This window comes from Microtus oregoni, unplaced genomic scaffold (genome assembly GCF_018167655.1).
Source record: "Microtus oregoni isolate MIOR12 unplaced genomic scaffold, Mior012 000023F_ref0000262, whole genome shotgun sequence".
Lineage (NCBI taxonomy): Eukaryota > Metazoa > Chordata > Mammalia > Rodentia > Cricetidae > Microtus > Microtus oregoni.
The window spans coordinates 36,023,776-36,038,632 of NW_024543082.1; the positions used below are offsets into that span (position 1 = coordinate 36,023,776).

At 45.5% G+C, this 14,857-nt stretch overlaps 1 protein-coding gene across 10 annotated transcripts in view; it reads right to left on the reverse strand.

Annotated features, from left to right (window-relative positions):
* Nucleotides 1-14,857, reverse strand: part of Itsn1 (intersectin 1) — a 188,675-nt gene that overhangs the window by 90,622 nt on the left and 83,196 nt on the right. For all 10 annotated transcript variants that reach the window (XR_005976225.1, XR_005976224.1, XM_041672967.1 and 7 more), the window contains exons 9-16: nt 13,951-14,014; nt 11,247-11,384; nt 9,552-9,664; nt 7,839-8,101; nt 6,494-6,643; nt 5,654-5,794; nt 965-1,052; nt 524-663 (exon numbers count right to left, since the gene is read on the reverse strand). Coding sequence is in view for 8 of the 10 variants with exons in the window: in XM_041672967.1 (XP_041528901.1) it covers nt 524-663; nt 965-1,052; nt 5,654-5,794; nt 6,494-6,643; nt 7,839-8,101; nt 9,552-9,664; nt 11,247-11,384; nt 13,951-14,014 (1,097 nt within the window). In the remaining 2 variants the exon portion in view is untranslated. The remainder of the gene's footprint in view (nt 1-523; nt 664-964; nt 1,053-5,653; nt 5,795-6,493; nt 6,644-7,838; nt 8,102-9,551; nt 9,665-11,246; nt 11,385-13,950; nt 14,015-14,857) is intronic.

A 14,857-nucleotide genomic window follows, 5' to 3' on the forward strand; every position in this document is an offset into this window, starting at 1 on the left:
ATTATCATACCCAATGTAAGTCTACATTATTTAGACAATAAAACACCAGACTAGAAAGAGGCCTTTTTGTGGTGTTTCCCTGAGTTACTGTGCAGTGTGACAAAGCCACCGACAGCCATGCTAGACACAATAGCAATGAGCCCACTAAACAGTAAAGTCAAAGGCATTTAAAAATAAAAGGTGACAAAACAGGTCTACACTTAAGCATGACATTAAAGGAATGACAGAAAAATCTCAGCTTTAAATGAAAGCATCCAAACACACGAAAGAGAGCACGTGAGCCTTACTCCTGCACGTGGCGTGGAAATACCAGGCAAAAACAAAGAAATCGGTAAAACTATAATGTGGAGCAGGGCCAATCCCACAGCCCTAACTTATAGATGGCAAAGAAGGTGGGTACAGCTGAGGGCACGGTGACATGCGCTGTACGGAAGGCCTGAACCACTGCAGAAACCAGGGCGACAAATCCGCCTGGGATTCAGCGTCACCTCGTCGTCACGGGGTAGGCACACACAGCAGTCACCTTCAGCTGGTTGTTGAACGCATCGATCTCCTGCAGCTTTGACCTGGTCTCTCTCTCCACCTCGTCCAGCTGTTCTCGGAGCTGCTGCCGGGCCAGCTCTTTGGCTTCCAAGGCTCTTTTGAGGGTAAGAAGCGAATCTCCTGTTGCAGAAGAGCACAGGAGACAGCCTTAGCTAGCAGGGAGGAACATGCCAAGCCTTCACATCACTGGAGGGAATTCCTGCTGACAAAAGGGAGGGGGTGGAAGCTGAGGAACACTACTTAGTGATAAAAACAAACTCATGGCTGGCACAAAGCCTGAGGAAAGGGTGGTCATACTTAAAAGAAGACACCTTGTAGTGCTCGGGACGCTAAGGAAGACACAGCTCTGGCTCTGAGGCAGGCCTGATCTAGACAGAGAAACTGTCTCTAAAGGACAAATAGACAGAGAAGTAACACCCACTATGCAAACTGTTCTGCTGAACTTGCTTTAATTGGTCATTGAGTATCTGTTTTTCTGGAATAAGTCTTCCAAGCGTTTGCTGAGATTCCTAGGAGAGAGAGGAAAAAAACAGCAATGAGTGACTGAACCTCAGAGAAGCCAGCACCAGAGCCCTCATCCCAGACACTTCCCATCTCATCCCAGATCTTCTAGGCACTGAACTGCCATTCTCACCAAGGAACTAACTCACGGGCAGATGCTTTCTCCCTGGGATGAAGTAGGACAGCTACAGCTCCCCTGGTTCTGCTTGAGACATACTGGGTATTTATAAGATTTAGAAAACGGAAAAAAAAAAAAGGATTTAGAAAATGGAATCCCAGTAGGTCTGAGAGAGACTCAAGCTCTCTGGAGCAGAGCTCCAGAGCAAATGCTGGGGATGAGTTACCCACCATTCTGTTCTGGGCCCTGGTACTCAGCACACGGCACTGGAGCAGGCCACAGAACTCAGGAAGACATTTGTCATAGCTAGGATTCTAGATGCTACCCATGTTTTCCATCACACAGGAATTTTAAACATAAAAGTCCTGAACCAACCCCTTTTTTCTTTTTTCTTTTTTAAACTGGCATAAGAAAAAAGCTAAAACCACACTGTATAAAGAAGGCTATTTGGAGTTCTGACGGGTAACGTGCCAAGCACAGTATTGGTTTAAGTTCAGCTGAAATGATCCTGTAGTCACTTTAGTGAACTGGCAGCCTTGCTGATTTACTTGGCATTTATTTCTACCTTAGGGAGAAAAATGTCTCTTGTTGTGAGAAACAAATGCCCAAGGAAGAATTTCCTGCAGAGGCTCCGAACCAGGCTCTTTGGAACCCACCTGCAGACACACACACACCAGCGTCTGCAGGATGAGTGCTGGACCTTTACGGTAGGAGGTTAACTCAACAGACAGGATTCAGGAAGCTCCCAGGCTATGGGTAACCCACTCCAAGACTTTCACAAAACAAAACACACAGCAATCTTTGTCCCAGGAAGCAAACCCCATGTTCCTTTACTTGCTCTGCCTCAGACAAGGCCTCTTACCAACCCACCCCCCAAAGTTCCTTTCTTGACCAAGATGAAGAAGCATCAAGAAGAAGCCTGTTCCAACCACTGGGATTGTCTCACTCATGCAAACAACACTTTAAAATTCATAACTCAGGCTGAACATGGCTCAGGGGGTAAGATGGTCCAGTGCTGTTTTTGCAGAGGACCCAAGTTCGATCCCCAGCTGTCTTCGTTAGGGTTTCTATTGCTGTGAAGAGATACCATGACCATGGCAACTCTTATAAAGCAAAGACATTTAATTGGGGTGGCTTACAGTTCAAGTTCAGTTCATTATAATTATGGCAGGAAACCTGGCAGCATGCAGGCAGACATGATGCTGGAGTAGGAGTTAAGAGGCCTACACTTGATCTGCAGGCACAAGAAGGAAGACTGTGTGCCAGTTCATGACTAACTGGAGTGTTTGAAACCTCAAAGCCCGCCTCCACAGTGACACACTTCCTCCAACAAGGCCACTCCCTATGGGCCAAGCACTCACATACACGAGTCTTTGTGGTTATTGCTATTCAAACCAACACGCCAGCCTCAGCTCCTAACTGCCTATGACTCCAGCTCTAGGGAGTCTTTCTCTGACTCTCACTCTTTCTTATTTGTTTGTTTGTTTACTTGTTTATTATTTATTTATTGAGGCAGGGTTTTTTTCTGTGTAGCCTGGCTGTCCTGGAACTAGCTCTGTAGACCAAGTTGGCCTTGAACTCAAGAGATCCACCTGCCTCTGCCTCCTGACTGCTGGGATTAAAGTGTGCGCCACCACCATCTGGCTGAAAGGAAAATCTTCCAGACTTAACACCTGTACACTGAAGACTAAAAAATATTCCTGAAATATGTATTGACACAAAGTCTGAGGCCATGTGATTAGATATCGTTAAAACAAATCTTTTCAGATTAATCTATAAATGTGATGGAATTCAAAAAGTCTAAGATTAAAAAAAAAAAAACCTAACAAGCTATTCCACAATTTATTTGGAAATGTAAAGAACTAAGAACGGGGGTGGGGTGGGGGGTGGGCTGGAGAGATGGCTCAGTGGTTAAGAGCACTGACTGCTCTTCCAGAAGACCTGGGTTCAATTTCCAGCACCCACATGGCAGTTTGCAACTGTCTATAACTCCAGGTCCAGGGGATCTGATACCTTCACACCAATGCACATAAAATAAAGTTAAATAAATTATAAAAAAACCCAACTAAGAACAGACATAAGAAAAAAGAAAACCTGGGCAGTGGTGGCACACGTTTTCAATCCCAGCACTCGGGAGGCAGAGGCAGGCAGATCTCTCTGAGTTCAAGGCCAGCCTGATCTACAGAGTGAATTCCAGGATAGACTCCAAAGCTACAGAGAAACCCTGTTTCGAAAAAAAGGGGAGGTGGATAATAACAGAGAATTCATACTACTTACAGCCATAATTATCAACAGGTTGGGAGAAAGGACAGGCAGAGCAATGCAAAATAAACCTCTACAAGAATATTCAATTACCTCTCAACGGCTACCAAGGAATTTCAAAGGGAGAGTTCAATAAATGATGTTGAGTATCTATATATATGGACAACAGATCAATCTTAACCTGTATGTAATAATCAACTTGAAATAGATTTGGACCCAACCACAAGGAAGTCCTCAAAGAAAGCACAGACTTTCTCACTGGTGATGGGGGAGTCATGATTTCTTAGAACCAAAGGATAATTTAGCAAACTGAGCCTTATCAAATGCAGAACATCTGCCCTTTAGAAAAAAAACACAAAAATGATAAGCAAGCGGGGCGCGTAGGTACATGCCTGCGAAACTCGGAAAGAAAGGAGAGACTCCAGTGACTGCCACAGGCATGAGGCATGTGGGAACAAAGCTGGCCTAGTCTACAGAGACTTTCAGACCAGCCAGGGACACACGGCACTATCCTGTCTCAAAAACCAACCAAACAAAACACAACAAACCAAAGAAGTGAGTGAAGGCCGCGGGTAGAATGGTTGAAAATATATACCTGCAAAACAAGTTATCTGACAAATAGCTTGCTGGTTAAAAACACAAGGAGCTCACCATTCTTCACGCCAATAAAAATGGATGAAAGATTTGTCCAAGTGCTTCAACAAAACACACAAAGACACACACCAATATGCATCCCAACCGGCACACAATAGCACTAGCATGCAGAGACTCACAAACTAAAGTCACAGTGCTATATTCCCAACAGAAGTAACAAATTCAAAGTAAACATTCAAATGCTGGTGAGGACAGGGAACAGCCACACCACTCACCGACATGCTGGCCAGAAAGTAAGCATGCAAACACCACTAACGGCCGCTCATGAAACTCATGAGGAATAGCAATTCACACTGAAAAGTTTACCCAGGAGCAAAGCATTCATCTACGCAAGACTTACACAGAAATTCTCATTGTAGTTTTACTCAGAAAAAATCCAGAGCCGGGGCCAACATGATGGCTTGGGGGTAGATGTTCCAAGCCTGACTACCTGAACCCACATGGTAGACATCTACTTGCACTGTGCCCACACACAATAAAAATGCAGTAAAAAAAAATTTAAACTCTACAACTGGGTAAACGATGGAATACTACCTAGAGACTAAAATGGGAACCTACTTATCACTCACTGTGAAGAAATCCCCTAGCCAGCATGCTGAGAGAAAAGGCCTTACAGAAGCATTTCAAACCTACCGATAACATCAGCATTAAGTGATGCCCCTAGAGTTCAATCTTTGATAGCAAGGCAAGTGACAGCATCACATATCTGGACAGGCAGATGGAGGCAGAAATGCGAACAGCATTCCACCAAATCCCCACCTAGTCATCTCCATGGTTGCTTCACATAACTACCAAAACGCTTGATCCCAGCCACAGTAAAACCAACCTCCCACCAATGGACAGCAGTCCTCTGGGGCCTGCCTCCCACCTGCTCCACCCAGCAGTCCGGGTACTGTCACTCTGGAACTGGCCCCCACAGCCTGGGGTGACCTCAGGACAGACACTGCTCTTCCCTGCCTTGGGTCTTCGCTCAAACACTATCCTCACAGAAGCGCCTGTCCAGAAGACCTGAGTTAAGCTGAAAATTTTCCTAATACCTAGGTTCCTCCTCTCCCGTTCCCACTTAGCCAGGTTGAGCTTTCCTGATCTGAAACCTTCTGTGTGAACTCTACACCCTGAAATGTTTTGAAGATTGGCAAGAAGCCTCAAGTGGAAAATTCAACACCTGGCCTGAGAGTTACACTGTAGATGCACTAAAAAATATCACAAAATTATTTTCAAGTTCTGCATATAAGGAATATATATGCACCATAAAGTTCATATCTAAATAGACTGGGCTCCTTTCCCCAAGATACTCAGTATACATATGCAAATATTCTAAAGTTAAAAAAAGAAAACTACAATCTCAAGCAGTTCTTGTCCTAGGTGCTGTGGGAGAAACTCAATCTTTACATACTTTACTACGTGGTTAGTGACCTCCACCCTACAGAGAACACCATCTCGGTTGCCCACAGGTGCCCAGCACACACAAGACCCAACCTATCTATCTCCTCCTGGCCTTCGATGCCCAATGAATAGTGGGCGGTGAACATTTACTGAATAAGCAAATGAATTAAAATCCAGGCAGGGAATCACCTGTAACTGCTGCTGTAAGTGGGTGATTTCGGCAATTCTCAGCTCTCTCGACTTGTTTGTGCTCTCGATTTCCTGCCTTTGGGTTGTCAGTCGACATCTGATATCCTGAAGTTTTCCTTCTAGTTGATGCTTTTTGTCATTCTTCAACAAATGAAAGAGAGCAGGGGTGAGGGCAATGGCTAATGTCCCCTGGGCTGGGCTGATGTCTCCTGAGCTGGGCTGATGTCCCCTGCTCTGGGCTGATGATCCCTCCATTGGGCTGATGTCTTCTGCTCTGGGCTGATGTCCCCGCTCTGGGCTGATGTCCCCTGAGCTGGGCTGATGTTCCCTGCTGTGGGCTGATGTCCCCTGCTGTGGGCTGATGTCCCCGCTCTGGGCTGATGTCCCCTGAGCTGGGCTGATGTCCCCTGCTCTGGGCTGATGTCCCCTGAGCTGGGCTGATGTCTTCTGCTCTGGGCTGATGTCCCCTGCTCTGGGCTGATGTCCCCTGCTCTGGGCTGATGTCCCCTGAGCTGGGCTGATGTCTTCTGCTCTGGGCTGATGTCCCCTGCTCTGGGCTGATGTCCCCTGCTCTGGGCTGATGTCCCCTGAGCTGGGCTGATGTCTTCTGCTCTGGGCTGATGTCCCCTGCTCTGGGCTGATGTCCCCTGCTCTGGGCTGATGTCTTCAGCTCTGGGCTGATGTCCCCGCTCTGGGCTGATGTCCCCTGAGCTGGGCTGATGTCCCCTGCTCTGGGCTGATGTCCCCTGCTCTGGGCTGATGTGTCCTGTGCTGGGCTGATGTCCCCTGCGCTGGGCTGATGTCCCCTGCACTGGGCTGAACCTAAGGACGGGCACTCACCAGAGCTTCTAACTCAAACTCCAGAGTCTTCCTCCTCGCCTTCAGGACGACAATGCCCTCCTGCTCTTTGTTCCTCTGATTCAGGAGTTCTTGTCTCCGGTTCCGCTCCCATTCAAGTTGTCGCTGCCGTTCAAGTTCCCGTTTTGCGGCCTGTGGTCACAGCTTATTAGTTTCTTAATCCTAACACTAGGCGATGTTTCTTAAGAACGTCTAGAAAGCCCCTCCTTCTAAAGGTGAGATATCGCACTGCCAGAGCTCACACAGCACGGGTTCTGACTATGAGAGTCTCACGACACAGACGGAAGGCAAGGAGCCCATTCTTCTCGACTCCCAGAAAGCATGGTGGACTATGTAAATGTGTATTTTTCTTACCTAGCAAAATCAAACTAAAATCCTCAAGGGCAAAAACAAATAAACTCGATTTTCTCCTATTGAAAGAGAAGTTACTACACGTAAGTTGAATGGTCCTGTCCAGACGTTCCTGAGGTGTCTGCATGGGTGTCACTGGTTAACCTCCCCTAAGGTGAAAATCCCAAATCTAACTTTCTGAGTAGACTTTCTAAGATAAAAGCTGCAGTTTCAAAGTGTGAACTAGTCTACACTGACTGCTTGGCAGAGCTCATGTGCTTAGTGTGAGGGCCTCTCACTTAGCAAGCTCTAGATTACAAGGCAATGCCCTGAGGACACACACAATGAGGGTCACTCTGTTTCTCCAGGAACCACAGATGTCAACATCTGCTTAGCACTGCTGTGTTCACTCCCCAGCACCACATAAACACAAAACCCTGTTAGCATGTGTACATACATGCTTGAACACAAGGCTGCTGATGACAACATACTTTTTCTAAACCAATAACTAGAAGATGAAAACAAAACATTTTTTTTTTTTTTTTTTTTTTGGTTTTTCGAGACAGGGTTTCTCTGTGGCTTTGGAGCCTGTCCTGGAACTAGCTCTGTAGACCAGGCTGGTCTCGAACTCACAAAGATCCGCCTGCCTCTGCCTCCCAAGTGCTGGGATTAAAGGCGTGCGCTACCACCGCCCGGCCAACAAAACATATTTTTAATAAGGAAAGACTTTTCTTTACATTGTATTCACTTGAAAGAAGAGCAGCATTGCTTTTGCAGCAATATACTCAAACAAGGACAGAGAAGGAGCCGATTCCCCTATCTGGGTCTAGCACCAAATTCACCACTTCTACAGAAAGGTAAATAAAGACAGCATGTAAGTAGCAATTCCCAGGTACTGGAGTGTTCTGGAATAGACGGTAGACGACTGGACAACTCACAAGAAAAGAACAGTGTGCCTGAACTGCGACCCCCAGACGCAGGGAGCTCCTCTGCCCACCTCTCGCCTCTCGATTTCTTTCCTTCTTTCCTCCTCTCTCTGCCGCTCCAGTTCCCGCTGCTTCTCCAGCTGCTTCTCCAGCTCCAGCTGTCTTTTGCGCTCCTGTTCCTGGCGCTCCCGCTCTTTCCGCTCTTGCTCAGCGCGCTCCAGCTGAGCCAAACGCTCCTGCTCTTTGCGCTGCTGCTCCAGGAGGGCTTGCCTGCGCTTCTCCAGCTCCAGATTGCCCCGTTCAAAATTCTCCCGCTTCTTATCCTCAAATGTTACTTTAAAACAAAGGAGACATAAATAATGAAAAGAACCGTCACTTTCAAAGAAAACCTCAGAAGCATACTTTCAGTTTCAACCCAAACCCAGAACTGCCCAAGGTCCTTATGATGATGTCCTAAATGGGGGGAGAGGGGAGAAAAGTGCAAAGCCAAAATACTCTGCCAAGGTCCTTTCCTATTTTAAGGCCATAAACGAATGTTTACTGCCTACAGAAAGAAACAATCCCAAATCTAAGAATTCTTGTATTTATTTGAGGATGACACTTGATTTCCACAGAACGTGAACCAGTCCCTACACAGCAGTGACGACTCATTCTATGGAGGTGTGTTCCACTACTCTTCACCATCCTGGCCAGCCACAGCGTGGCTTCAGCACGCACACACACTCTCCACTTGCATACCTGAAATTTCAGAACACAGGACTCAGGAAGGAAGACTGCTGTGAGATTCAGGCCAGCCTGGGCCACATACAAAGATGCTTGTGTCTCAGAAAATAGGCCCTTACCCTAAAACTAATATAGTATTCCTGAGAGTATAATCACAGCAATATTTAAATTTTTCACTGTACTTAACACACAGCCTAGCTCATAGATCATTTATAACAAGTATTTTAGCATTACACATAATTGAAAAGCAGTTTAATCAGCTGGAAGAGTGAGTGCCTCAGTCAATCAATTAACTGGGGAGCACTGAAAATACAGCCAAGTGACACTAGCAAAGCGGTTATGACAAAGAGACTTATTAATAATTTCAACTGCTTCTTAGTATCATTATCATCTCATTAATAATTCAGAGCCATCTCATTTCAGACTAACTTAATAGCATAATAGATTTGCCATTGAAAATGAGGGTTACTTAAAATCAGCTCACATTAATATTAATATACTTTCCTTCTGTTTCCAAGTCCCCAGTTCTCCTAGACTAGCAAAATAAAATACCAATAGATGACTCAATTTTCTACTGTGGCACTGTTGATACCAAGAAACTCTCTTAACACCAAAGTTAAGTGCTATGGATTTCATGGGTGACATTTATAGAAGTTTTTGTCTTTTTTCTTTTCTTTTTTTCTTTTGTTTTTTGTTTTTCCAGAAAGGGTTCCTGTATGTAGGTAGCACTAGCTGTCCTGAAAGTTTCTCTGTAGCCCAGGCTGGCTTCAAATTCACAGAGACCCACCTGCCCCTGCCTCCGAGTACTTGGACTAAAGGCATGTGCACCAACCACTGCCCGACTATTTTTATAGAAGTTTTATTTCACGGCAGGAACAGGTTTCTGTTAGACAGTGGGATGAAGGTGTATTAGCAGAGCACACAACAATCTCATTGCTCAGCAGTGGTTCCAAAGGTGCCTGTCTCCTGCCTATGGGCAGCTGAAGAAACGGCCAAGTGCCAGAAACTAAGTTCATCTCCATTTCTGCCATCCATCAACCAATCAGCTGTGGGCTGCTCACCAGGTAGCTTCTTCTCTAACTGCTGCTCATCCTCTGAAGCTGGCTCCTCAGGCAACCTCTGATCCACAGATGAAGAGCTTATGACGGACATCCCACTGCCGGAGCGAACCCTTCTGCAGAAAGAAAGGAAGGACAGGAAGGGCTGACTAGAGCACACCTTGGAGCAGGTGTCAGTGAAAGTGAGAAAAAGCAGAGATTTGGTTTTCTCTAACTTATAAAGGTTTTCAAACGGGCATTTAAATGCCACCAGATTCCGAGTGCCAAACTTACTCAAGATGTGGCTCATCGTTAGAGACGTAATTCAGTGGTGGCACATACCTGGATGTACACGATCCTGGGGTCTCCAAACCATCGCGGTCCCCATTTAGAATTGCCACAAGTTAGAACAACCCATGAGGGCTGAATTTGTAACCATGCAGTAAGTGTTGGTGGCTATTACCATTACTCTTGGAAGTAATTCTCAGCTTCCCCAAGGAAGGCAACAGTGCAGCTAACTGGAACTAACACTTTTCCCTTTAGAAACCCTACTTTAGTACCCTACACACAAAATATATTTATGATTCTGAAAACAAATCGACTCATTTATTAATAAATGTCATATTAAACCCTCAACCTTTGTCTTTTAAAACAACCTTTCAGCCAGGTGATGGTGGCGCAAGCCTTTAATGCCAGAACTCAGAAGGCAGAGGCAGGTGGATTTCTGAGAGTTCAAGGCCAGCCTGGTCTCCAGAGTGAATTCTAGGACAGCCAAGGCTATAGAGTGAGATCCTGACAAAAAACCAAAACGAATCTCTCTTCTTTTTAATGCTTTTTAAAAAACATCATCTTGAGATGTTTCTCTCATGGGTTCCTAGAGCTGAGGGGTTTGCTGCCTGCTGCTTTCTCCCTGTGTATTCCCTACCTTGCTCCCAGTACGACACAGAAGCAGATACTGATGGCTCTGTGGCTATTCATTTTAGAGAGACTGTACCCAAGTCTCTCCTGAGATCTGAGGACTCTGAATATAAGTGTAGATTTTATTTGTCTTTTGTTCAGTAAATGGACCATTGTGGGATGCTGTGTTCACACATGACAGGTGCGAGTGGGGATGTCAATCCCAGCAGGCTTCTCCTGACTACATCTCGTAAGCACTCTTGACATCTCTACTGAGTATGTTTCAGAAATTACCTTCCTGATTATAATTTCTACATTGCCAGCATTTTGTTTCCTCTTGAATGTGCGTGATTGGCAGGTGTGACCTCTGATTTCGGACATGCCCCCCACTGTTTGTTCTCTTTCACCGTGTGAGTATAATTTCTGGGGAGCTTCAGTGATAGATGGGCACAAAAACGGATAACCCTGGACTTTTTTTTTTTTTTTTGGTTTTTCGTGACAGGGTTTCTCTGTGGTTTTGGAGCCTATCCTGGAACTAGCTCTTGTAGACCAGGCTGGTCTCAAACTCACAGAGATCCGCCTGCCTCTGCCTCCCAAGTGCTGGGATTAAAGGCGTGCGCCACCACCGCCCGGCCAAACCCTGGACTTTTACTTGATGCTTTTACTAGAAGGAATGTGGAAGTGCTTAGGAGAATGGATCAGAACCAGGGCCAGCACTGACCTAAAGGCTCTTCTTTCAGACAGTTCATCCTCAAGCCAGGAAAGGGAAACAGCCAAGTTTGGAATCCATGCAAATTCCTTCAGGAATCAAATGTTACTTACCTAAAGGAAGGAGGAATGTATTCTGGAGGCAGAACAAGTGGCAGGGGTTGGCCAGACATGGCAACATCAATTAGGTGCATAGCCAGGATAAATTCTTCTGCTGTGAGTTTTCCATCTTGATCAATGTCAGAAAGATTCCTAATTCAAAAAATTCACGCAATCCAGTTCAGGAAAATGCATGCTTCTTCCTGTTCACCAGTGATCTGAAATCCTACTTCCTGACTCTGCTCCTACGCCAACAGTCCACACAGCCGGAACTGTCTTCAGCATCCAACAAATGCTAACCATGCCCATGACGATCCCTTTAGTCCTTGAAGGCATTTAAAGTGCATTGTTCTCAAGTTCTTGTATGTTAACATGCTATGTGCTAGACAAAGGACTGACAAAGGGTAACACAGCAGATTATTTTAAGGTTTGTAAGCTACACCAGCCCTGTTTGCCCACGATGAAAACCACTGACAATATGTAAACAAATGGGCGTGTCCACATTCACAATAAAACCACCTACAAAAATGGGTGCAGGTCACACCCCAGCACTGGCCATTCACTCATTTATGAATTGATCTTCGTGTCTCCAGTCCCCCTCTAGAATTGGGACATGTCTCCCTCCGCATTCTAGCACTCCAATTACCATCAGGCTTGTGATGAACTTGCTCCAACAGCTAATCCCAGTAAAGAGCGGATTCTTCCAGACAAGAGAAGGAGACGAGAGAGCACACATTTGTTCACAAAGTCACGTTTGTCAGCTACTATCGCTAAGGTGTAATTTCCACAAGGGAACAGTGTCCCCTGTAGAGGGCAATCATGCACATACATCTCTGACACAATGGTCAGTGACAGAGCTAGCACAGTGGTATGAGAGGCCGGGACCAGCCGAGTGCCCACATTTCCTGTAGCTCACTTCTCCCTGCCCGGCCCATGGGTCTGTTCCCTGTTCTATTTCTCCCCTCTTTCGATGATGTACATCCTTTAAATGGAGCAGAAAGCCACAAATCCACCTGTCATCTTCTTTAGATGCTGCATTCTCAGCTACTCCAAGGTAAATCGAACTAAAAAGTGTTAAAACTCTTCCCCTTCCCCCATAAACTGGCTAAATAAGGGCCACAAAAATGAAAGCATCTTTTTAGTGCAAAGAAGGAAAATTCAGCATTCTAAGAGAGGCCTCCAATGTCCTAGGGTGTAAGTCATCAATGAAAAGCATGAGGGTAGGGCAGGAGCCAAGGAAACGTCAATCGAGCTCCACAGATGTTACCTCTTAGATCTGTTCCAGAGGGTCCTGGGGTGCCAGCTGGACACAGACTTCAAGGCTGAACGTGCTATAGGTAGAAACTACTTCCTACTCAACAGCACAGGGAGGAGGAGAGGGGAGCATTAGTGTACTAGAGCTTCACCCCTGGTCAAGCAGCCATATCAAGAGCTGGCAAGACTTGCCACATAAGAAGTGGACACCAGGTCTAGTTCCAGGTAGCTATCAACACACAACTCGAAGAGACAAGCTGCGGGGGGGGGGGGGGGGGGGGAACTAGAGGGAAGGAGGGAGGGGGAAGGATGGAAGGAAAGGAAAGAGAAAAGAGCAGCTGGGCAACGCTCATCAAGCGCTATTGAAGGTCATTATGCACTAACAGGAACATCCTGCAGCTCTCAAAGACAGGACACAGTAACATCTCTAATGTAGTCCTACCCCAAAGAGCAAAAATCAAAGTAGAACCAGATAAGGTCTATACCCAGGACTGAGCAGTCTCTCAAGAGGCACATGCTAACATCTGGAGACATCTGGGTTCTCAGAACTGAGGCCAGAGATGTTACAATGCACGGGGAAGCCCCAAATGAAGAAATGCTGCCCCCAAAAGCCACAGTGCTAAAACTGAAAAGCCTTGTTCTAGATGTAATTATCATTTCACAGGAAATACAGAAACAAATTAAGTGCCACCAGAGGAACACAGCAAAGTCAAGCCATTAGGGAACTATTCAATAAACTACCTCATTTGTTTTGGGGAGACTTGGGGAGCAAACAGAGAACAAGAAAGGGTAATGTAGAGATTAGAGGTATATATATCAATTAATGAGCTGGAGAGATGGCTCAGTGGTTAAGAAAGCTTGCAGCTCTTGCAGAGGATCCAGGTTTGGTTCCCAGCACCACAGAGTGGAGCTCCCTACCATCTCTAACTCTGCCCTCCAAGGGCACCGGGCACACACATGGTATAGAGACATATGTGTAGGCAAAACACACAAATACATAAAATAATCTTTAGAAGAAATTTAAATTGATCAATGAAATATTACATAGGTTTGTTTCACTCCATTGCATAAATAAAACTATACAAAGCACTAGCTGATGGAAGGCATTTGAGGATTAGCTCATTAATTTGATATAAATGACTACTAGGCTAGGCAAACTATTGGCATTGTGGTTAAAGTTAAAGAAATAAATTTAAATATTTAAGGCAAGACAGTGAGAGATTTGGCTTAAAGTCATGGGGGAAAAGAAACCTGGCCTTGGGTTAGGAGTTGTTAGGCTGTCTTGAGTTCTTAGGGCTCACTGTGCTAATATCCCTGTCCTTGTAGTAAGAACAGCAATTTTCGCAGCTTACTAAAAACTACACATACTCCACTCTCTCTAAGGATGTGAACCAGAATCCCGAGGAAAAAAACACCCTAAGTAAGTTTCAACTTTACACAAACCAAGGAACTTGTACTTCCTTACCATATTGAAGCCAGCTGAGCCTGGGGTAAACTTGATTGCATAAGAATAGTTCTTGCCTGGGGACCTAAGCAGAAACCAGAGAAAACACATAAGGATGAACCACCAAACAGTCCCTGCACACGGAGGCCAGAGGCTGCACACGGGTTCTATGCGGTCTCGTGCAATCATCACCGCACCCAGTGTGTGCTCGCTCGAGCAAAAGGGAAGAAACAGAAAACACAGGATGACCAGTGAGGAGCGAGGACGTAAAAGACTGGAGCTTCAAATTTAGCCTGCCCTCTTAGCCAGATCATCCTTTTGCATTGGGATTTTATTTATAAATGGAGACATAAGAACTGTAAACTGACCTTCTTCTGCCACAGCTACCACCTGCTGGTCTCACCATGATCACCATTACATAAATTAGGGAAAAGACTTAGAGGAAGATGAGGCCTTTACACACAGCCCTTCTAACGCCATCACTACATACACCTTACCACACACACGCTAAGGATGTGAGTGATTAAAGGTCCCACAAAAGTTATTAGAATCTCAACTTTTCTTTCAAAATCAGTTTTATGTTGTTCATATAATGATAAATATCTTCATTTCTGGCACGAAAAAGCTTTAGTTATGAGATAAAAACAGCAACTGCAGATTTCAAGCAGTGTCGGGGGAGGCAAATATGTAGTCCCAGGAATACCCATGGACCATGAAACTGTGACGATTCCTTACCCCTGCACAAACTTCAGATTCCATTATTTACTTCCGAAAGTCTCCGAATTGTGAAACACAGAAGCGGTGTGTTCTAGCACAGCCAGGAGCAGACACCATGAGTTCTAGCACAATGACTTCCCAAAATGAAGGGAAAAGTATGAACAGGCAAGCAGCTGCAGGCTCTTTACTGGCTTGGTCTATCCTCTGCTGA